Source organism: Globicephala melas, chromosome 1, assembly GCF_963455315.2.
Source record: "Globicephala melas chromosome 1, mGloMel1.2, whole genome shotgun sequence".
Taxonomy (NCBI): Eukaryota; Metazoa; Chordata; class Mammalia; order Artiodactyla; family Delphinidae; genus Globicephala; species Globicephala melas.
In genome coordinates, this window is record NC_083314.1 from 143,694,076 (window position 1) to 143,717,445 (window position 23,370).

The 23,370-nt window shown below is 58.7% G+C and overlaps 1 protein-coding gene across 1 annotated transcript; it reads right to left on the reverse strand.

Moving 5' to 3' along the window:
* Window positions 1-363: 363 nt before the first annotated feature.
* PODN (podocan) lies at window positions 364-22,878 on the reverse strand. The gene is made up of 11 exons (XM_030870169.3): window positions 22,842-22,878; window positions 15,968-16,284; window positions 14,479-14,572; window positions 13,056-13,120; window positions 11,296-11,405; window positions 9,991-10,147; window positions 9,571-9,686; window positions 8,358-9,015; window positions 5,148-5,296; window positions 3,844-4,032; window positions 364-1,196 (listed from the first exon to the last, which is right to left on the reverse strand). The coding sequence occupies exons 2-10, from the start codon at window positions 16,277-16,279 to the stop codon at window positions 3,870-3,872; spliced, it is 1,824 nt and encodes a 607-aa protein (XP_030726029.1). The 5' UTR covers window positions 16,280-16,284; window positions 22,842-22,878; the 3' UTR covers window positions 364-1,196; window positions 3,844-3,869.
* Between the last annotated feature and the right edge of the window lie 492 nt (window positions 22,879-23,370).

Genomic DNA, 23,370 nt, shown 5'->3' on the forward strand with positions numbered 1-23,370 from the left:
GAGTGTGGTGGTCCCAACCTGCTGACCTCCACCCCGCTGAGGGGCTGCACCTGCCTCCAGGCCGCCTTACCTGCCACTAAGCCCCGCGTCCCCGGACCTCTGCCTGTGTGATTGCTTTGTGGGCCCCGAGAACTGAACTCTGCACTGACTCCTGCTGGTCCAGAGGTGCTGAGGTGCTTGGATCCTGCCCACCCGGCCAGGCATGAGCCCAGCACCTGGCAGGAAGCACACAGAGACACGGCCACAGGCTGCCAGACTGGGGTAATGCTTTTATATTAGTTTTTCTGTAACAAGAAAAATCTGCTTTGAAGTTTTTATCATTTTTTTTTTCCTTAAAAAAGAATAAAAAAAACCAAAGGCACCCAGAACTCCCCTCAGGCCCAAAGAATAAAAAAGTTCTCTCATCGGTGCAGCTGGGCCCTTCGCTCTTGCTGTGCCCAGCCCCGTGGCCTCCGCCTAGTTCCAGCCCAAGGGCCCTAGCGGCCCCTGACTTTCCCTCTGGCCTCAGGGGGGCTGGTCCATCAAAGACGCGCCTGCAGCCGGCCAGGGCCTGGCGGGGAGTGACGGCCCCAGTGGTGGGGAGCCGGGTGGGCGGGCCAGGGCAGCAGTCCTGAAGGTTCCTGTCCCCAGATGGAGGGAAAGGAACAAAAGCCAGCTTTTGTGAATTCCAGAGGGTGCAGGCACCTGGCCGCAGAGAGGATGGAGGTAACTCTGTGTCTTCCGCAAGGGACAGACGGACGGGCAGACAGTCAGACAGCAAGCTGCTCTGGCCATTTCTGGCTGGACCAAGAGCTCTCGGCGGCATAGGCCAGGGAGGGCTGTTTGCATGTGACTCGTGTATGTGTGTGTATGTACGTGTGTCCACAGGGCAGGGAACAGGCACCCATGAGTGCCGGGGCAGGTCAGACCCTTCATCGAGTCTGCAGGACTCAGGGAGTGATGGCGGTGTTGGGTGTGGGGCGAGAGTGGGACACTGGAGGATGATGTGCGGCTGTGTGGTGTGTGTGGGTGTGGTGTCTGCATGTGTCTGGCTGCGGATGAGCTGCAGGAAGGGGTGGGTGTGGGAGACTGGGTCCAGCCTGTGTGTGGAGCGGGGACCCGGCAGGTGCTGCGCTGGGTGTGTCCGTGAGCGAGGCAGAGTGGGGATGCACAAGGCTCAGGCACGTGCTGCAGATAGGCTCCAGCGATCCGTCATCCTGCAGAACACGCGGGACAGTCAGGGGAGGCCAGGGCAGACCCACCAACCACGACCAGCCTGGGACAGGTAGATTAGAGCTGGGGGCTCTGGGAGGGTCAGGCAACTGCAGGCCTGAGGGGGAGGTGCCCCGGGGGTCCAGAGCCAGCGGGTCACCCACTAGGAGGTGCTCCTGGGGGGCCTGGTGTGGACTGGAGGGACTTCGGATCTCTCTGGCCTTTCCCAGGGCCTCTCCTAGGGTCCCGCTCAGCACACCTGACCGCGGCCAATGTCCTCTAGAGGGGGCAGATCTCCTCCACCCCAGGACCCAGGGTACCCCTCGTGAGGGCCACAGCGTCCTCACTGAATGGCCAGTCACCCCAGTCGCTGACCCCTGGCTCTGCCTGAGGACAATGTGTGGAGAGAAGGGGCTCCCGCTTCATGGCCCAGGGCCCCAGGAGTCAAGCAAGATGACTGCCGAGCACTGCCTCTGGGCCTGCCCTCCACGCTTGGATAGCCAGCCCAGCACACTGCTCTCTCTGTCCTCTGGACTCCTTTCCCCACCTCCCTCTGTCATCCACCCACGGTATCCTCAACCCCCCTCAGGCCTCTCTCTGACCCAGGCCCCACTTCAATTCAGCTTCTGAACGGTGGCCCCGTGCCCTCCTCCCATGGCCACACCCTGGCCCCAGGACTCCCAGCTAGGCTCACTCTGACTCTCCCTCCTGACCACACCTCTCCTCCTGGCTACTCGCCACCACTGTGCCCACTCTCCAACATCCCCCCAGGAGACCAACCCCTCCTGTCCGCACCCTCTTCCCTTCCCAGCCTGACCCCCAGCCTCTGCGAGGCAGCCATTCTCTTGCCAGTACCCTCAGTTCCCTTGTTCCTTGCTCTCCTGTCCCACACACCTGGCCAAAACCCCCAGCCATGGAGGGATCCAACTGGTCATCGTCTCCACACACACCCCCATCTGCTGAGCACCTCCTGCTGCACAGAGAGGTGTGCATCAGGCAAGTGTGACTTCATGTCCGGCTACCAAGCCACTAGTCTGCGTGTAACTGCAGCCACTCGGTCCTCTGTCCTCACGCCACAGTGAAAGGAGCACTGACCCTCCTGCCCAAGCCAGTCCTTCCTCCTGTTTCCACAGGGATGGCTACACCCAGCTCTCTTCTCTTATATTTTTAAATCCCCCCTCCACACTGCCCCTCCCCATCAGCCCTCAAGCCAGCTCTATCCCTTAAAAAAGGCTTAACATGAACAGAGCCCTGCCTGAACTTCACGCCCCCTTTCCCACCACCACCCTCTTTCATCTCTTCACAGTCAAACTTCTTAGCAGTGTCTACACGCCCTGGACCCTCTCCTTTCCAGCTGCTTTCTCCACCCTCTTTGCCCCTGAAGCCGCTCCCCACAAGGTCATGGTGACCTCCTTGTGGATAAATCCGGTGAGTCTGTGGCCATGCTCGGCTCCATCAGTCTGTCAGAAGCACGGCTGATTCCCTCTACTTCCAGAGAAGCCTGTGCATGGAGGCATAATGGGCATGCACACGTATGTGTGTGTGCACGTGTGCACACAAGGGCACGTGTGCCTGGGGAGGCATGTGCGCATGTACTCGCATGCACACACGTGCACGCAATGGTGCACCTGTCCTGCATCTGTGAATGTGCGATGGAGTATATACATGTCTGTGTGTGCACGTGTGGTGTGTGTTTGAGTGTATGCTTTGTGCTAAACATGTGTGTACATGCTTAGACGTGGGTGTGAGCATGTGTACATGTGGGTTGGTGTGCTGTGTGCACGTGCAGGTGTTTGTGTTGCATGCGTGTGTAATCACGCTCTGTCCTGGGCTGCCTGCATTCCTCCTGTCTCGGTGCCCCGGTGCTCTGTCCCAGCTCCTTCCACCCATTCCCCTCCGGCTGGCCATGCTCTCTCTCTCTCTCTCTCTCTCTCTCTCGCTCTCTCTCTCTTGCGCTCTCTCTCTCTCTCTCTCTCTCTCTCTCTCTCACCCCCTCAAGGCAAGCTCCCCCAGCCTCCTGTGGCTTCAGTGACTGTTTCAAGGCTGACGATGCCTGGACCCCTATCTCCAGCCCAGACCTCACTCCTGAGCCCCAGACCCACATGTCCAGCCCACCCTGGGCAGCCCCTCCAGCGCCCTCCAAACTCATCACTCCCCCCCCAAACCTGCTCCTCCCAGTACTATCGTTCACCTGGAATTCCAAGCTAGAACTGGTATCTTGTCTTCTCCCTCACCCCATGTCCAGCAGGACTACTTGGGCTCCTCAAGTGTGCACCCCAGACTCTTTTCAGGCCCAGCTGCTTGTCTGCATCCTTACCGTCTGCCCCCAGCATCTCTGGCTTGGAACCAGCAGTAGCGTCCTCCCGGGGCCCCACATTCATTCCCTGCTCCCGCCATCCCAGCCCCTGTGCGGGTCCCATCAGGGATGCATCGCCCTGCATGGAGGCCCCCGGCTCCGGCCGGCCTCCCACAGGTGCACTGTCATACCCGACCTCTCACTCAGGGCCTGAGCACACCAAGTGCTCTAACAGATTTGCAAAATGAACGATGAAGCAGGGGACAGAGGGTGAGGAAAGGACAGAAAGACCTAGACTGGGGTCAGGGCCAGGAATCTGGTGAAGCAGGTTAGCGCACCCCGCACGGACCACCTACCTATGTCAGGTGTGGTTACCCTGTCACTACCACCTTTCCTCGTCCTCCTCCTGCTCTTCCTCTTCCAACCGGCCCCGGTCCTTGGAAACGTCACCATACTCATGGTTGCCTTCTATGTCCAAGACCTGCAGGTGCTTCAGCCTCCGGAAGGCACTTTCCACCACAGAGCCCACGGCCAGCTTGTTAAACCTGTGCAGGCCACCCACATGGGGTCAGTGCCGGGGCCTGACCGCGCCCACACCGACCCAGCCCAGAAGTGGAGCACGGGGGACGGGCCCTCCGGGAAGACGCGCGGCAAACACAAAAGGAGGCGCAGGAGCGCAGGTGTCACGGGGAGCTCAAGCTCTTCAGTGTGGCTGCTGCTGGGGGGAGGGGTGACCCAGAGCAGCGGAGGGAAGGCCTCCCCCATATGTGCTCTCACTATGACTTGGGGGGGCAGACACAGACACCTCCTCTCTGCCTGCCCTTTGGCATTAACCTCTAGGCCTGAGGCTCCTGTGCTGCCAGCCTGGAGTCGCCTTGGTGCCGGGTGTGGAGGGGCACACAGACAAGGCCAGGGCCAAGCTGGGCCAGGGACACACTTAGGTTTGGGAAGGGGGAGGCTGGGCTCTGATCTCAGGCCCCCTCAACTCTCTGCACCTCGGTCTCCTGCAGGAGTCGAGAGGCACAGGTCACACTGCACCCCGACGTCACCCAGCCTGGCCTTCTGGCCACAAAGCCCCCTGGAGTGCACATACTGCCTTACTCCGGTCTGTCTCCTCTCTGACTTGGGGGATGGGGATGGTGGGAAGCACCACCCTGGCTCTGCTGTATGGAAGCTCCTTGCGTAGCTGGGTCCCCTGAATCATCTGAAACCCCCAGAACCCAGTGAGGACCTGAACATCTGCTGTCCTGGATCTGAGGCCCAGGCCCAGCCTGGACATCTGTGGACACAGTGGTCACCTGTGCTCTCTGGGCTTCAGCCTTCCCAGCTGTAAATTGGGAAGATGCTTTCTGTGGTCCCCTCCTGCCACAGGAACATCAATAACACCCACATGCTCTGCTTTTTAAATCTTCCAAAGCCCTTTCACAAACCTATGAACCTCACCAGGCCTGGCCAGGACTGTCCCCACCCTTGAGCGCTGAGGAAGCAGGGGCTCAGTGGGGTTCTGTGATGTACCCAGGGTCACACAGCTGGTCAGCAGGAAAGCTAGGCTTCAAATACTGACCCCTACCTGCAAGTGGTTCCCATGTGACCTGACTACCCTGCTGGAGCCGGGCCAGTCCCCAGAGGGGCACGTGCAGGGCCCCGGAGGACCTCCTACCTGAGAAAGATCCCTTTGAGGTTGGGAGTAGAGTCAAAGGCATTGGCAGGCACAGTACTAATCTTGTTGTTCTGCAGGTACAGGTACTCGAGCGACTTGGGGAGCCTCTCGGGGATATCCGTGAGCTGATTCCCGGCGATGTCCAGCAGCTGCAGGGGCGAGCAGGGGAGCCAAAGCACTTAACAGCATGCCAAGCTCCCACCAACCCCAGAGCCTATCTAAATCTCATAACCCTGTGAGGTGGGGTCTATAATTATCCCCATTTCCAGATGGGGAAACAGAGGCTTAGAGAGGGTCAGAGATCTATCCCAGGCCATACAGCCTGTACGGGCCGGAGGCCGGTGCACCTGACTCCGAACCCTTGTTCTAATTGATGTACATCCTACTCCGCTCCTTCTGCCTTCCCACAGGAATTCACGGCCAAGATGTCTAGGTGTCAAAGTCCTCCCTCCTTAACACACCTGTCACCACCATCAGACTAAAGACCCCAGAAGGGCAAGGGCTAGGGGTCCTCCCATCTTTAAATCTCACCTCAGTGGTGTCAGATGAGGGTGGAGATGGGGCTGCTCATTCGTGGATCTCAGGGCCATGTGGACAGGGGCCAGGGGCAAGGGTTCAAAGCCCACAGTGACTCTGGCATGGCAGCCAGGCCCCAGGCTGGTCAGTCTCAGAGTCACCACAGGCCTAGAGTCCAGGAAGCAGGTGGCCAGGAAAATGGGGTAGTTTTCCCAGGGAGAAGGACGCACCTGCAGCAGGCAGGAGACCCGGACGTGCCCGGGCCCAACTCACTGCCTGCCCCTTGGGCTGTCAGCACCCTTGCCCCGACACACACCTGTGCAGCCACAGGTGGGCTTCCATCATCTCTAAGCTCCCTCCTCACCCTGACAGGCTGGGGCTCAGGGCCAGGGGAGAGCACTCGCTTCAGTCACCTGAGGGAGCCTCCTTGTCACCTCCCCTACCCAGCAGGGCTCCCTGCTCCCCACTGGGTTCCTTCCACATGGTTCCAGCACTTCCTCATTCATTCCAAACATCCTCAGTGCCTGCCCATGGGCACTGGGGGCATGGAATCCACTGAGACGCTGCCTCCGTGCTCAGGAAGCCAGGCTGGCAGGGGAGATGGACACAACAATCTGACAATAGCAGCAGTGGAACTGGGCTGTGGTGGGGGAACCTGGGGGAGGGGCCCGATCCAGCCTCGGGTCGAGGGAATAGACGGCAGCCAGCACAGGTGGGGGCTCTGAAGTAACAAGAGCAGCCGCTTGTAGAAAGATCCAACAGTGAGAGGAAGAACCCCCTCCACAAGACACCCCATCCCCGACTGGACTCACCTGGGCAGGCATCTAACCAGCCTATCACCGGTGGCTTCCTGGAGGAGGTGACACTTTAGCTGAGTCCTAGGTATATTATAAGCTCTAGGAGGGTAGTGACCCTGGGTCTGTTTTATTTCCCTCTGGGTCCTCAGTTCTAGAGCTGTGTCTGCACATAGTGAGGCTCGGTACAGGCTTGTGGAATGAATGAATGAGTAGGTGCCACCAGGGTGGAGAAGGTGCTTCCAGCAGAGGTGACAGGATGAACAAAGCCCAGTGCACCTGGGAAACTGAGATGCTAGGCTGGGAGCAGGGGCAGACTAGGCCTTGAAGGCTGTGGCAAGGGTGCTGGTCTGGGTTCTAAAGGCAGCGGGGAGACACAGAAGGGTCCTGGGAGGGAGTGTAAGGTGAGCGTGTTTTTTTCAAGATACCCTCTGACTGCATGTGGAATCTAGGAGTGGAGCGCTCCTAGGAAGCTGGGGTCCAGGAAAGAAATGGGGAAGGCTTGACTTAGTGGTATGAGCAGTAGGGATGGAGAGAAGTGGAGAGATGGGGAGATGTGATGGTAGAGTTGGCAGGGTTTAGTGACAATGGGTGTTGGAGGGCAGACAGCGTGCAAAGGGGGTGTCAGGGCAGCATCCACGTTTCCTGTGGACACCTGGGTGGATGTTACCCACTTCAGCGAGTTAGAAAATGCAGCAGAAGGAGCAAATGTGGAAGAGAGGATAATGGGGTTTGGGCCCCTTAAGAAAACCCAAGAGAGACCGGCACAGGTGGTTGGATCCTGGTGTCTGGCACTCGGCGGGCTGTCTGGGTTGGGAGAGACCCCAGCTGCTCCTGCAGGGCCAGCTGCCAACCCCCAACTCCACCCTCAGGGTTCTGCCCCACCTCCCAGCCTCCCACTCTCAGAGCCTCTCCCCTGTACTCCCCTCAGACATACCCACGCTGACAGCTCCCCACACAAGCATGTACTATGCACCTATCACAACGAGGGCCCTGGTCCAGCAGGAAACACAACAGACTAAAATGCCCGCCCCTTGTTCTAGCAGGAAGAGCAGACAACAAACAAGCAAACAGATGATCTGTTGTCGGAAGGGATGAGGGTTATGAAGAAAATCAAAGCAGAGGAAGGTGGCAGGTGGTGATGGAAGACCTCCCAAGGAGCTGATATCTGAGCACAGCCCTGAGGAAAAGGGAAGAGAAGGCCTAAGGACATCTGGGAGAGAGGGGCCTGGTAAGGCAGCAGAGCCTCCCAGGTTTCTCTAATGAAGTTCCCTTTCCGCCCCTCATTGGGTCGGCAGGTTTCACTTGTAACCAAGGAGGCTCAGTTCACGTGGCCAGATAGCCCTCCTGTCTCAGCTCTGGCCACGGGAGCCACACTCACTGACCAGTCCCAGAAGCCTCAAGTACACCCCCCTAGACTCTGCAGACTGGTGAGGTCAGCACCCCTCACGGGCCTGCCGTCCTCCCCTGCCCCAAGCCCAGCCTTCTCTAGGCACCTATCCTTTGCCCACAGGGAGGTGAGCTCCACTCTCCCATGCCACCTGAACTGTCCCTGCCCCCCAGTCCTCCTGAACAATGCCCAGTGCCCCCCGCACCTGCAGCCATGACCTCCCCTTATCCCCACAGGGCTCCTCAAGCTTGTCCCTGCAGGTGGTGAGCTCTGCCTAGCCATGCCCGCTGAGCTCTACCCTGCGCTCCTGTACCGCGAGCCCGCCATACCCTGGGTATGGCCCAGACCCCCTACCCTAAGGCCCAGACTGCCCAGCAGGTACCTCCCTCACGGCCCAGCCATCCCGCCCACCCCTCATCCGGGCCCAGCAGATGGGTGGGCTCAGGGCAGCCAGACCAGTAGCCCCCCACATGGGCACGGCCCTGCCCCCGCCTCGCCCCGCCCCCTCACCTGCAGACCAGCGAGGTCGGCCCAGGCACGGGGGGCCAGGGCCCGGCTGCGCAGCCGGTTGCCCGTGAGGTAGAGCTCCCGCAGCTGGGCCATGCCGGCCAGCGCCCCGCGCGCCAGGGCGGCCAGCTCATTGCGCTTGATCTTCAGCACGTGCACGTTGCGCGGCAGCCCGGGCGGCAGCGTGCGCAGCCGGTTGCCTGATAGGTCCAGGGAGCGCAGCAGGCGCAGCTTGCGGAAGGCATCGCGGTGCACCTGCGGGCTGGTGATGCGGTTGTAGCTGAGGTTGAGCTCCTCCAGGAAGTAGGTGGTGGCAAAGTCATCGCGGCCGATGCCGGTGATCTGGTTGTGCAGGATCATGAGGGTGCGCACGCGGCGGGGCAGGCCGCTGGGCACGCGCTCCAGCGCGTTGTTGTACAGGTGCACCGTGTGCAGCCGTTTGAGGCCCTGGAAGGCCCGCGGGTGGATGCCCTGCGCGCGCAGCTGGTTGCTGTGCAGCAGCAGGTACTCGAGGCTGCGGATGGGGGTCAGCACGTCTGCGTCCACGCTCCGGATGGCGTTCTTCTCCAGGTGCAGCAGCACCAGGCTGCGCGGCAGCCCTGCCGGGACCCGCGACAGGTTGTTGCTGGACAGATCCAGGTACTCCAGGCTGGAGAGCTTCCTGGAGGGAGGCGGGGGATCAGGCCAGTGGGCAGGAGCCCACATGGCACTTGTTTCCAACATTATTCCCAAGGGAGGTGGCGGGGGACCTGCCTCTAACCCATCCCAGCTCCGCCGCTAGCTGACTGGGGGACCTCAATCGTCTCCGAGCCTCTCACTGGTTTGATTCCATGATATATTGGTATAGGAAGGATCTAGCATGGTTTCTGACACATAAGAGTTTATTTGAAAACTAATTGTTTTACTAACGCCTTTTGTCCTTTTAGGCTACCCGGGCCCTAAAAACTGAAAATAGATTTGCCTTCAACAAGAATGTCTGAGTTTCTATTTTGTACGAAGAAGACAGCCTCTGCAAACACTTCCTTGCCTTACTAGAATTTTGGCAGGCCTTACATACCATTATTCTTGGGGACAGAAATGTCAGTAAAGGCAAAAGTCTCAAAGTTCCTTCTCTGGAAACTGGCCAGGGGCAGGTGGGCAAGGGCCCGGCCATGTGAGCCCTGGGAAGGGCTTCCTGGGTGCCGAGCTCACACTGAGGGCCCAGGTAGGGGCTCACCAGAAGGTCTCGTTGTCCAGGCCCTCATCAGTCAGGTAGTTGTTCTGCAGGTACAGCTCACGCAGGTTGCTCAGCTCACTGAAGGCCCCTGGTGGGATCTTCTCCAGCCTGTTGTTCTGAGAGGTGGGACGGTAGGGAGGGGAGCATGAGGGACGGCCAAGGGGCAAGGGCAGAGCCTTGGGATGAGGTGTGGAGCGGGGTCTGGCAGAGCCACGGGGAGGGGCCCAGGCCTAAAGTACTCCATGTGGGGCTGACAGCCAGGTGCCCGGGCTTCTGCTTGTTTCTCCTCTGCAGACGCTGTGCCCGCCGGCACGCGCTCAAGGCCCCACGGCCTTACCGCTGTGCCCATGTGGGACCGGGCTCCTCCCCTGCTGTGGGTCCCTGCTGTGGCAGTGCTCCTCCCTGCCCTCTCCCTCCCACCTTGAGGTGCAGCTTGTAGAGGGCAGGTGGCAGGTGCTTGGGCACGTGGCGCAGGAAGTTGCTGGACAGGATGAGGATCTCCACGTTGCTGGAGCCATTGAACATGTTGTCCGGCAGCCCAGCGTCCGCCAGCTTGTTGTTGTGCAGGTACACAGACCTAGGGCGTGAGGCACAGGTGCTCACCCACCCAGGCCTCCCAGCCCCGGCACCATCTCACCCGGTGAGGCTCCAGACCTTGCTCAGGTTGGGCCTGGGGCCCACGGCACCCTCCTCCCATCTCAAGAACCCCAGACCCCGCCAAATCCAGGCCCCCCTACATAGCCGAGGGGACCAAGGACCCACCCCACAAGTTAGTGGAAGAAACAGGATTTCCTGACCCCAAGTTCCTGCTCCTCTATATCCTTCAAGGTTCTCAGTTGTTCCCCTAGTGTTGCAGCCCTGGAGTCCCTGCCTGTCGGCTTTACACAGCTGTCTCTGAGTTCTGTGGACTTCGTGAGAACGGTCCTATCCTTATCACCTCTTTGTCCCTTGTGCCCAGCACAGGATCCTGGCTCAGAGGAGGTGATCCCTCAATTCATTCAGCAAATATACAATGAGTGCCTCCAGGTGACAAGACTGTTCTAGATCCTAAAGATATAGCAGTGGACAGAACCAACAAGCCCCTGCCCTCACGGAGCCACCATGCTACAAGGAGAGAAGATAAGGAACAAGAGAAATCCGCAGGCGATATAGCTCATTCTTGCTGCATGGCCTCTCTTGGGCCTCAGCCTTCTCATCTGTGGGAAGGGGCCATGCACAGCAACTCTGGCTCCTCCAGGGAATGGAGAGAATCGAGGTGACAGATTCAGGGACAGAGTGGCACCGGAGGTTGTCAGCACCTTCCCTCCCCAACACCACCCTGCACTGCTCACACACCTGTGCTGGGGGCCCTCACTCCTCCCAAAGCAGCTCTCAGCGAGGGATGGCTCTGCCTGTTGAAAGATGCTCCCTTCCCCCGGGGGCTGGGGAAGGAGGGAAACACCCTCACTTGGCTCCCCGCAATTCCCCAGATATCACCCTCTGTCCCCGCCTCCTGTACTGATTCCTCCTCATCTTTTAGGGGTCAGTCTTCCAGATCCTGTGCCCTTGCAGCCCAGGGCGTCTGTCACCGCAGCCCTGAGCATGGGGCATCATGCCTGCTCTGCACAGCATGCCCCTCCTCCAGGGCCTGTCTGGGCCCCTGGGCCCCACTCAGGGCTGGCAGCCTCTGCCTCAGCTCCTCCCTTTTCTCCAGCCTAAGCCCAGGGCCCCCCTCTGACCTCTGACCTCAAGTTTGGCTTCTGCCCAAAGGTGAGCCCGTAGATCTTGGTGAGATAGTTGGCAGCAAAGTCCACACTGATCAGGGCATTTGGCAGGAACCGGGGTGCCAAAGTCAGCTGGAAAGGGAAGAGTTGGGTACAAGGACCAGTGGCAGGTCAGAGGCCGCCGCTGAGTTACACTACCTGCTGCTCATCTGAGCCCCTTCAATTCGTCTCCTCCCTGCAACCAGAGCCATCTTTCTCAAATCCCCAGTAACACAAAATCAGCTCCCCATAGTCCTGAGCTTGGCACTCCAAGCTCTCCAGCCTGTCCCCTGCTCTGCCTGTTCTCCTGGTCTCTCCCCTCATTGCCCCCTGACACTGGCCCTCTGTGCAGCCACAGTGAGCACCCACACTTCCCCAGACCCAGATCATAGTGTCTACCCTTCATTCACTCAATAGTAGTCCCTGAGTCTGCAATATTCCAGGCACAGTTCAAGGCAATATTCCAGGCACAGTTCAAGGCGCTGGACATGTCCTAGGGAACAAGATACAGAGATACCTGCTTCCACCTCCACTACCAAAGCTGACATCCTAGTGAATGAACAGGAATAAAAGTATCTGAGAGTGATCACGGCTCTGCAGGGAATTCAAACAGACTGATGACAGAGAACGACTGGGTTGGTTGCTTGGAGAACAGGTAACACTTAAGGCATGACAGCACCCTAAATGCTGTCTGTGGGGAGAGCCCCCACACAGCAGGGGCAGCGAGCAGAGGCCTTGTGTGTGGGGTCTGCCAGGCCTGGGGGTGAAGCGGAGTGTGACGGGGCCAGTGGGGAGATAAGAGAGGCAGGTGGGCCCAGACCACACAGATCTGCGGGCCTTGGGGAGACGTGTGGGTTTCTTCCTGGGCCAAGGGTGAAGCCACAGAAGGGTCTTAAGTGGGGAGGGGAGATGGAGAAGTAGAAGTGAGGCACGATTTTGTAAAGCCCCTCTGGCTGCTCTGAGGAGAAGGGGCAGCAAACGAGGAGGCAGGGGCTCCACGTCTGTGTCCCGCTGCGGGATGGCGGTCCTGGGCTGGTGGGTGGGGGGAGCTGAGGGCCTGCAGTGGGACCACACGTGCGTGAGCAAAGCACTCCTGGATTTGTGGCTCTGACCAGTGGTGTTGCAGGTAGTTGGAGATGCCCTTTCCAGAGGTGGGGAGACAACGGGAGGACTGGGGTTTGGGGGTTGTGGCAGGAAGCACCAGTTCTACTTCTATTAAACATCTGGAGGAGATGCTGAGGAGGCAGGTGGACCTTTGAGTCTCAAGTGGGAGTAGGGGAAAGGCTGGAGACTGCCTCTGGATGTGGCCATGATGTAGATGGGTGTTACAGACCAGGGAGGAGAGACAGTCTCCTTGAGTGTTCAGAGAGAGGGGGCCACGACAGACCCTGGGGCAGGCCAAATATCTTGAGGTTGAGTGCCTTTATGTCTTCACTCATGCTGTCCCTTCTACTGTGATGCCCTCCCCCTGAGGCCTCTGGCTGAAATCCTATTACCCTTCATGGCCCTTCAAATGCCATCTCCTCCAGGAAGCCCTCCAGCGCTCCCTCCCCATGGGGATGAGCTCTCACCCCACTACGCCGATGTAGGTCTCAGCCTCTGCCATTATCTGACCGCTCTGAAGCCCTGGGTCTGGGCCATGTCTGAGCAGCAACAGGAACCCAGCAGCCAGCCCAGAAGAGGCCCTGGTGAAAGTTCCCTGAGCTTAGCCCCCGACACCCTGCCCTGCTGCAGGCCCCTCACCTTGTTATTGGCCAGGTACAGGTAATTGAGGTTGATCAGATGCTCAAATGCCTCTTCCGGGAGCCCTTCAAAGGACAGGCATCGGTCAGAGCCCTGGATGAAGGAGATGCTACAGGGGAGCACGTGAGCACTGACCGCCCCCGCATGCACCCCACTTGACAGGACCGGGAGGTACTCCCTGGGGCAGGTGTGGCTCTGACCCCTTCCCAGCCCCTCCCAACAGGCCTGCCCAGCCCCTTTTCCTTCCCCTGGTTCTCAGGGACCCTGAGACACTTCCCATCTGCTGAGAAGAGCAGATGGGAAGTGTCCACTGAGAAATGACTGATCCTTCACCTACTCAGGGCAGCCTGGGTGGGAATGGGCCCCCGTAAGGTCAGGACACAGGGCAGAGGACATGCCAGGAAGGAGTGCTTCCCTGGGGGCAGGCCCAGAAGGGTCCTCTTCATACCCAGCCCCACAGCAGGGCAGGGCAGGGCTGTGGCCTCTGAGCTTCCACCCCACCTGGCCCTCCCCTGCCCCATCTGGCAGATGCAGTGTCAGAACTGGGCTGTCACTGGGAGCCCAGCCAGGCTGGCCCTTCTCCAGTCCTGAAGTCGGCCTCTGACACTCGGTTCTGGGCTCCCAGACCCTCAGATGCTGGGACTCACCCAAGTATCTAACTAGAGGGAACAGTTACATAAACTGTGCAGCATCCCTCCACAGAATACCCTGTGTAAAGTAATAGCCACGGACAGCTTTTAGCAACATGAAATTTGCGGCTGAGCTAATTGCTAAATGAAACAAAGCAGTTCTAATAGTTATAATATCCATACTATCAGACCAGCTATGAATTTAAAAACACAAAGAAAAAGGACTGGACTGAATTCTGCTGATGGTTGTACAACATATAAACTTACTAAAACTCATCAAATTGTACATTTAATTCGGGTAAACCTTATGGTATATAAATTATGCTTTTTCTTAAAATGGAAAGAAATATACCAACATGTCAATAGTGACTAAACTCCAAGTGGCAGAATTATGAGTGGGTTTTTTCTATTCCATTTTATTTTCTATATTTCCAAATTTTCTACTATAATCAGAAACTATTTTCATCATCAGAAAAATAACTTTTTAAAATTTGAGGACTCTACACTCTTTGATTCTAAAGGCCTTCTGTGAACTGAAGAGTCTGTGACCCTTCAGGCCCTGGAGTCTGAGTTGCTCTGAAGCCCCTCCCCGGATCGGACGCCGGGGTCTCAGAAACACCCAGTGGCGGCTGTTAGGCAATCAACCACAGGGAGCCCCTGCCATGGGGCCCCAATGCCGGCCCAGCCTAGGCCTGCTCTTTCGCATATGCCAGGGTCTGCAGGGCGGGGCTCTCCCCATGGGCCCCCAGTTCCCTGCCTGGGGTCCTGGTGCCCAGCTCTGGGTGACCCCTCACCTCGGGAAGTCAGACGGTTGTTCTGGAGGTTCAGAGTCTCCAGCCGATTCAGCCGGGAGAGCTCCCTGGGGTAGATCTTCTCCAGCTGGTTGTTCTGGGGAGTAGGGGGATGGGGGTGGTGAGGAGGCAGCATGAGGGGGTGCTGCCCCATTAGAGGCCTGCACCCACCCTCAGCCAGAGTCCCAGGAGCCAGTCCCTGTGTTGGGCGCTTCCCTTGGGATTCTGCCCCATGGTGGACAAACCCTGGGGACTGGCTCTGAAGCAGGCCCAGATGTGGGCATTGCAGGCTCAGCAGTAACAACAGAGGTGTGGGTCCCCCTTCTAGGAGTCCCGCGCACACGCACACGGGCATCCACAGGCAGTTCAAACTTGGAATGTGGTCTACCCTGCACACCTGCTCCCTGCATGCTCCCACTTAGTGACAGGTGTCCCAGCCCATTCTCCCCTCCCCCAAGCCAGAAACCACTTTTAGTTCCCTTTCTACACCCTGTAGACCCCACTTCCCTTGAGATGCTTTAAAACCTGGGTCAGGTACCACCTCCTCCAGAAGCCTTCCTGGGTTGGATCGGGGGCTGGATTAGGAGGAGCTGCCCTGGCCTCACAGCACTAGTCCTTCTATCTCTATTTGTTATCTCTACCTGTTTAGGTCTCTGCCTCCCTCACAGACTGTGAGAGCCTCAAGGGCAGAACATGTCCGAGACCTCCCTACATGCCCAGCACCCCACGTAGGAGCAGAAGCATACAGCAGGTACACAGGAGCTATTCGATGAATGAAGCAACAATAAGGGCTGCCCTCAGCTCGTCCCTTTCCCTCACCCTTTCCCTCACAGGGGCAGCTACCCCGGTCTTGGGCTCCCACCACTGGCCAGCCCAGAACCCACAAGGCTACATGACGGTGGGCCAGTCACTTTCCTTCACTGGGCCTGGTCTCTGGAAATGGGTGCGACAGACCCTCCCTCTCCCCCAGGGCTGCTGGGCTGCACGAGGGTGTCATGGGCGCACCAGCGCTCCCAGAGTCCCCGTCTGGAATGCCGTGTCCCAATTCCTGAGGTTCTAAAATCCAGCCTGTGCCTCAGCTGGGGAGAGCACTCTGTACCCTGAGCCCCCAGGGTGCTCCAGGGGGGTCTGCTTTGCTCTCACTTTCCCGGCCTGTAATGGAGTCTGAGGTGCCCTGACTGTCCGGAGGGTCAGCTGCCGGGCAGGTCTGTGTCTGTTCTCAGGGCCTGACTCTGCTGACAGGGCCTCAGCCCAGACTCCTCCCGTGGGACAAAGCAGGTCATGAGGTCACTGTGCTTTGTGCCTGGGACGCGGGCCGGGGGGTAGGGGGTCACGGCCCGTGGTGGAGCCAGCCTCCTCGAGTCTGACCTGCCCTGCGTCGGGGGATGGGAGCCCCGGGCAAGAGCCGGGCCTGCGGCGTGGGTGGTTCTGGGGCGGGAGTCACCGTGTGGGGGGCGGGCCCTGGTGACCGCTGGCGCGGCGCCGGCCTCACCTGCAGGGACAGGTGGTTGGTGTGCTCAGGCAGGTCCCCCGGGAACTCGCGCAGGTCGATGCCGCCGCAGTCCACGACCCCCTCCTGGGAGCAGGCACAGTCTCGGGGGCAGTCGATGGTGGGCGGGCCGCGCCCCGGCTCCTCAGGGCTCAGGACCAGCACCGGCTCCTCCTCCACGAATTCATTCTCTTCAGGGCTCAGGCTGGGGGCTCCACTTCGGCCAAACACAGGGGCCCTCACGGCGAGCCCCGGTCCCAGCTGCAGCTGCAGCGGCAACAGCAGCAGGAGCAGCAGCGCCCCGCTCCGGGCCATGGTGCCTGCGGGAGGGGTCAAGTCAGACCCACCTGGGCGCCAGGGCTGACCTAACCTGTCAGGTAGAGCAGGCAGGGGACCAGGGCCCACGAAAGCCATAATGGGGCCCTCAAGGCCACAAGGCAGAGCCCACTCTGGACCCTGTCCTCAGCATGCATCTGACCTGCTGGCTGCCGCCCTCCCCTCCCACCCACCCCCTCAGGGCTGCCCTCTGGAGGGGTCGGGGTGAAGTGAAGCCCTGTCCTTAGGCAGGTCTGCAAAGCCTCCCACAACCCTCACCGGGCCTGGCCGCAAGGAATCTGTACCCCCATTTCACAGAAAGGAAAGCTGAGGCCCAGGAAGAACTGTGACTTGCAGGGCTTGGCCTGGACTTTGCTGAGCTCTCGCTGCCCTGGCACAGGCAGTGCTGAGGCCCTGTCCCTCCTCCAGCAGCCACAGGCCATGGTGGGCCAGCACCAGCAGGGTGTGTCCCAGCTCCTCAGCTTGCCATTCTAGGATCTTCAGGACGTGGCTCTGCCTCTCTTCCAATTCCCCCCCTCAACTGCCCCGCTTACACAGGTCTGTTTAGTAAGAGTAGCTCCTCCCTCCAGGCCTTCGCATGTGCGTTCCTTCTGCCTAGAACACCCTCCCCCTCTCCTGTGCAATCCGCAACTTCTCCAAGAACCAACTCCAGTGTTAGATCCCCTGAGGTAACTCTGAGATGTCCCAGGGCTCTGCATCACTTTGTTGCCCCAGGGCTTTGCATGAGTTCGGTTGGGTTTTGAATATGTGATATTGTCTTTCTCCCACACAGGGCTGTGAGCCACTTTCTGTCTCTGTGTGCCAGGCACAGAGCAGTCATTAGTGAATGGAGCTGCTGCTGCCCCCAGAGTCCCCCAAGTCCTGTTCCTGCTTACACCCTCAGCTGCCCTCACCAAGGCCAGCTTTGCTCACGTGACCACTGCCACCTGCAAGAGACCACTCCCCAGCATGTTCCCTTGGGACAGCAGGGAAAGGGGGTAGAGGGATGGCCTCAGGTCATTGAGGAAGATGCTGGGGTTTCATCCTCCAGGCAGCCATGGGTGTGGCTTGGTCTGGGCTGGTCCCTGGAGATCTCTTTACAGGGACTCACTTAGAAAACACGTCTGGGGGGTGGTAAGTTGTAACAGGTGGTAGCTCAGGTACACTGACTCTGGAGTCATACACACCCCAGTTCACGTCCCCCTCTATCACTTAGTGGCTCTGACCTTGCTGAGACTCAGTTTCCTCATCTTACAATGCAGATAATATATCTAACCTCAGAGCTCCAGGGAGGAGTCAGCAAGATAGCAGATGCAAAGCACCTAGCACCCGTTAGGTGATGAGGCGCTGCTATCACTGCTGCAGTGATTATGAACGCAGGTGCAAGACAAGCGTCCAGGCCTGGGGGCACCTGCCGCAGTCTGAGCCTCTCTCCCCACCATTAGAGCAGGGATCACAACCCAGAGTGGTTAGAAGGGTCTGACGAGATGCTGGGCCTGGGAGGGTTGGGCACCCTGGAAGCTCGGTGATGACACTGATGTCTGGTTAAGAAAGCAGGCTCTGGAGCCAGAGAGCTGGGGCTTCGAGCCCAGCTCTGGCTCTTATCAGCCGTGTGACTTTGGGCAAGTTTTGCCACCCTCTAAACCTCACCTTCCTCACCCGTCCATTGGGTGGCCCCAGAGCTGTCCTACTGGGGATACTGTGAGAGTCAGTGAGATGCACGTACTGCACACAGTAAGTGCTCAATAGATGTTAGCTCTCTGCTAGTTAGCTCTACCACTAATATCTGATCCATGGGCACTGTTCACATCCCAACCACACCACTCTCCACTTCAGAACCCCCTGCTTCTTCCCTTTCCCGTGTAGCTCCTGATTGCGCTTTTCCGGTCCAGTCCCAGGCCCACCTCCTCCCAGATGTGGCCCTCCTCCTCCTAGCCTCCTGTGAATTCCTGCTGCCCTGTGACTGCTGTGGTATTTCAGATACTGCATTGCCTTACTCGTTGGCTCAGCCAGCTACCGAAGGTGAGGCCCCAGCTGCCCCCAGCCCTGTGCTGGGCATGGAAGATACAGGTAAAGTACACAAGGCCCCTGCCCTTTGTAGTCAGGAGGCAACAGACCCCAGTACAATAACCACTGCCCACCAGACTGGGTGAGCCCTGTAAAAGGGGCCCCAAAGTGCACGAGGCCCCAGAAAGAAAGCTGTGAGGAGAGAGAAGAGGGCTGGCAGCCTGGATTGCTTGACCCTACAGGCATGTCCAGAAGGCCTAAGTGGACTTGGGCCCCAGCCACTGGCCCAGCAGAGCACCAGGGAGCCCAGCACACACAGCTCCCAGGCTCCATCGGCTGCAGTGAGCGATGCATGCTGCAGCCCGGCCCTGCCTGCCCTACGACACCCCTGCTGCTCCGTGCCCTGACCAAATGCGCCATAAATCCTTGGCCAGTCTACAGACCAGCATTCCCAGGGCACATTATAACCCCCCAGCTAGGTCCACAGCCTTCAGCCCCTGGCGCCACCAGCATTAGACCAGAGTCTCCCCACCCTGCCTGCCTGCCTGCCTGACCCCACTGCAGATCCAGACTCCGGGAGGCGGAGTATGGGCACAGGCCCAGGCCCCAGATTCAATCAGGGCAGGAGGCCAAGGAGGAGGATCCTCCCCACATACCCTGTACACTCACCTTCAGTTTCATATCTATAAAGATCTCTAAACTGTATCTGTAAAAATATTTAATTTATATTAACATCATGAACCATATTGAAAATGTTATCCTCACCACTTTATAGATGAGGGGCCGAGGCCCAGTGGGATTGGCCAATGTAACACAGCTGTTAAGTGGCAAGGCTGAGCTCCCAGCCTGAGTCTTAACCACAAAGCCATGAGGCCCTTCCCTGGGCCAAGCACAGCTGGGCACCAAGGACCCAGACAGACGACTCAGGTATGTCTACTATCCTTAAAGAGCTCACACCTGCACTGCTCGATGTGGTGGCCACGTGTAGCTACCGAGCACTTGAAATGCGGCTACTCTAAACCGAGAGGTGCTATAAGTATAAAAGGTAGTGTACGTGGATTTCACACACTTAGTACAAAAAAGTAAAACATCTCATTAATATTAACGATATCTTATAAAATATCTCATTTATTTTTATAGTGATTACATAATATTTTGGATATTTTGAGTTAAATCATTAAAGTTTTGCCTGTTTCATTTTACTTTTTTAACGTAGCTTCTAGAATATTTTACATTCCACACTTGTGGCTTGCATTTGTGTTTCACATTATATTTCTAATGGGCAGCGGTGGTCTAGACATTATGTGTAAATTAAGTATTATAATCCCAGTGTCATCAGAGGTGTGACAGAGGGAATCTAGCGTCCATAGGGACCCAGAGAAGGCCTAGGTGTGCCCGATGCCTAAGTCTGCCCGATGCCAAGAAGACGTCCAAGAAAACGTGATGCTTTATTTAGCCACGAAGGATGAATATTAGGCAAAAGGAAAAGGGTGATACAAGCAAGGGGGTCAGCATGTGCAAAGGCCCTGGGGCAAGAGAGCCCATGTTACCTCTACAAAGCTCACTAGAGTGTCTGGTGTGGTGTAGGGACTGGGAGAGATGCAAGTGGGCAGGGGCCACAGTCCAAGCCAAGAAAGAACTTGAAAGCCGGGTTAGGAAGACTGACCCTTATCTTAGGAGAAACGAGGAGCCATTGAAGAGCTGGAGTGTGGCATAGGCAGGTTTATGGAGGGACCAGTGGGGAGCTCTCAGAGGCTGTGCCGTGGTGCAGGCAACGGATAATAAGCCTGGTCTGGGCAGAGGGAGGTGCTGGGCTGCAGGGATGGAGAGAAGGAGGTGGATTCAAGGGAGAGAGAGGAAGAACAGACAGGGCTTGGAGAGCAGTGGCCCCAGTGCCACGTCCCCCTCCTCCTAGCTTGGCCAGCCACCCTCAGGATGTTGGGATCCTGGGCAACTCCAGCTCCATCACCTAGTTTACTGTGTGACTTTGGCGACATCACTGACCCATCTGAGTCTCAATTTTTTTTTGTTTCTCTAAGAATGTGGAGCAAGATAAGCCCCCAAAGCCCCTTCTTTGTGCCTAGCCATGTTGGAACTGGGTGTGGAAGAACGGAGGAGAGAGCCTTCCTAGTCTCTGGAAGTCCCCAGAGTGAGGAATCCCCCTGGTGAGCGACAGCAAATGCTGGGCGAGAAGGGCAGCTCCGTCTGTGGTGAGTGGTTCCAATCCTGACTGCTGTGTGAGCCTGGACAAGTCACTTCACTGCTCTGAGCCTCTGTTTATTGGTCTGGGCAATGGAGATGAGAGCTCCTCGTGAGGCGTCAATGAAACGACGTGCCCAGCTGATGCTGGCACCCAGCAAGCGCAACATACTTGGGGTTACTGTTACTGAGGAAGTACCTGGGACCCGCTGTCACCCACCCACCCACTCACCCCAGGGAACCAAACCTTAAGGTCCTGAACTGCTTAAGTGGGGGATTAAGGCAGGACTAGAAGAAGGAAGGGGAAGGGAGATCCAAATCAGGAGGTAGATCCTCAAACCCCAGCACCACCTTCCTTCTCCACTCAAATCCAGTAAAGATTTGCTGACCACCTGCTCTGTGCTGGGCCCTGAACAGCTGCTTCTTATTGACTATAACAGAAATCCCAAGGCCAAGAGTTAGTCTTCCTATTTTGCAGATGAGGAAACTAAAGCACAAAGAGGCTCCCACTGCTGCCCATCTCCAGCAAGCTCCTACTCACACGTTCCTGCCCTGGGAAGCTGCTCCTGCCCCCTTGGCTGGGTTAGGGAGTTCCTTGATGCTCCCACAGCACCCTTCGGGGCTCAGCTGAGCCTTCCCTGACTCCCCAGGCAGGTGCTCAGGAAATGTTTGCTGAATGAAGGAATGTATTTGTGGAAGGCAGGGTTGGAAAGAGCTACAGCATTATTATCTGGTCTGATTTCCTCAGTTTACTGATTAGTATTTTAAAGGCAAGGCCAGGATTAGAATTTGTGTCTTCTGACTCCTGCTCAGAGCCCTGAGCCGGTCTTGAAGACTGAGGAGGAGTTCTCCAGGTGGACAAAGGGGAGGAAAGGCACTCAGGGCAGAGGACAGGGTATGAGCAAAGGCACAGTATGGGGAGGGCAAAGAGGGGGGTATGTTTAAGGAAGGGTAACAGGGAATCGAGGTCCAAGTCTCCAAGGGCATCAGGCACTCTGCTAACGGGTTGATGATAGGGAGCTATCAAGGGTTGTAAGCAGATCATGGTTGGAGCTCTTACGTAGGACTCTACCAGGCCTAAAGGTGCCTCCATTAGTCACCCCTGTCCCAAGATTCAGTTAGAAGGGACAAAGTATGCTCCCACAAGATTTCATGAAAGCATTCATGTGAATCTGACATTTCTTAACTTGCACTCTAGTTTAGAATCGGCTGGGCCCCGGGCCCTAAAAGGGGACATGACCACCCAGGAGCTCCCGTGGTGCCTTATGTAGCTGAGTCGACCACACCTTCACCTTCCCCAGCCAGCCCTAAGTCGTAGAGCAGACGCTCAGGTTGCGTGACCCTCCGATGTTCCATGATGCCCTGCAAGCGCCTGGTGCGTATCCTTCTGCGCCTCCCGGACCGGATCGGGACGGTCAGTGCCACACGCATGCACGCTTGTGTCTGCTCCTCTCCTGAAGTTCAGGCTGCAGCTGCCTCCCACCCCCAGCCTCGGCCCCAGCCCCGGGGGCCACCAGGAGCTCGCTGAAGCCCCCTCTTCCACCTGACAGCGCATCAGGTATTCTAACGCCACGATCTTATCCTCAGCCCAGGCCAGCTTGGCGGTTCAAGGACCTTCAGGCTGGGGGCTTTGGCCGCTTTCGCCGGGGCGCGCCGGCCTCGCCCCCCACCCCACGCTCCGCGGCCATCCCCCTGCCCCCTGCTCAGTCCTGCTGTCCCAGCGGGGAGGCAGCCGGATAGACAGACAGACTGATACCAGGCCCTCAGCTGAGAGCTCTGGCTCAGCGATTGCACGGCGCGGGGCCGGGGAGCCAAGCCAGGAGAAGGTCGGGAGGGGGACGCACGGGCTGTCTGCGCGTCCTGGGGGCAGATCTCTGTCCCTCTATAGGCCTCAGTTTCTCTGTCTGTAAAGAGGTCGAAGGGTGGGCTACCTGGGATGAGCTGACGTGGAAAGACACGGGCATACTCAGCGCCCAGGCTCTAAGTACAGGGGTCCTCGACCCTCCCTGGTTCCACCTGCCCCCCACATTCCCTGTTGCCTGCCCGCGTCCTTCCACTCCACCCCCCACCCCATCCGCCCTCAGATTCTTTCCAGATGTGCGCAGCAGGAGGGGCCGGGGCTGGGACCAGCCTCTGGCGGGAGAAAACAGGCCCCTGCGGGGTGGGAATCGCGGGGGGTCGCGCCCCCGAGGGAGAGCTCTCCGGCTGCGCCCTCCGTGTAGGGCTCCGACTGATGGGGCGAGATGCGTGGCCCCGCCGGGCCAGCTGCTGGAGCCGTCGCACCAGGCGGGAAGTCCGAGACCGCTGCCCAGCTCGGCCCCGGCCCTCGGCCCACCCGGCCGCCCGAGCCCGGTACCTGCTGCGCCCCCGCGCCGCGCCGCGCCGCGCCCCGCCGGCCGACCGCGCTCTCCCGAGTCTCGGCTGCGCTCCGCTGGCGCGGACTCCTTCCATTCAAGTCCAGCCGTGCGCTCGGCGACGCAAGTTTTGTTGTGGGTTTTCTCCTCCCCGCCTCTCCCCCGCCCCCCACCCCACCCGCCCCGCGCGCATCTGCTGGACGCCGGCCTCCCCCGGACACAGGCGTAGGGTCCCCGCAGGCGGGGGCAGGGGAGGGCCCGCCTCTCCCCGCGTTGGACTGGGCCGAGCCCCACTTCCCGGGGAGGCAGTGCCGCCGCACGGACCCCTCACCCGCTCTCCGCCCTGGCGGGGCCGCCGTACCCCCGCCCGGGACCCCCCCCCCCCGCTCCAGGAGACGGGGAAGGCGGGGTGTCTAGCCCGCAACACTTCCTAGTTCCCAGCCTTCCCAAGTGGAACTGGACCCCCTCTAGGCCCCAGCACCTGAAAGGAGGGCCGAGAGAGGGCCCCTTCCACCAAGTGCCTCTTAGCTC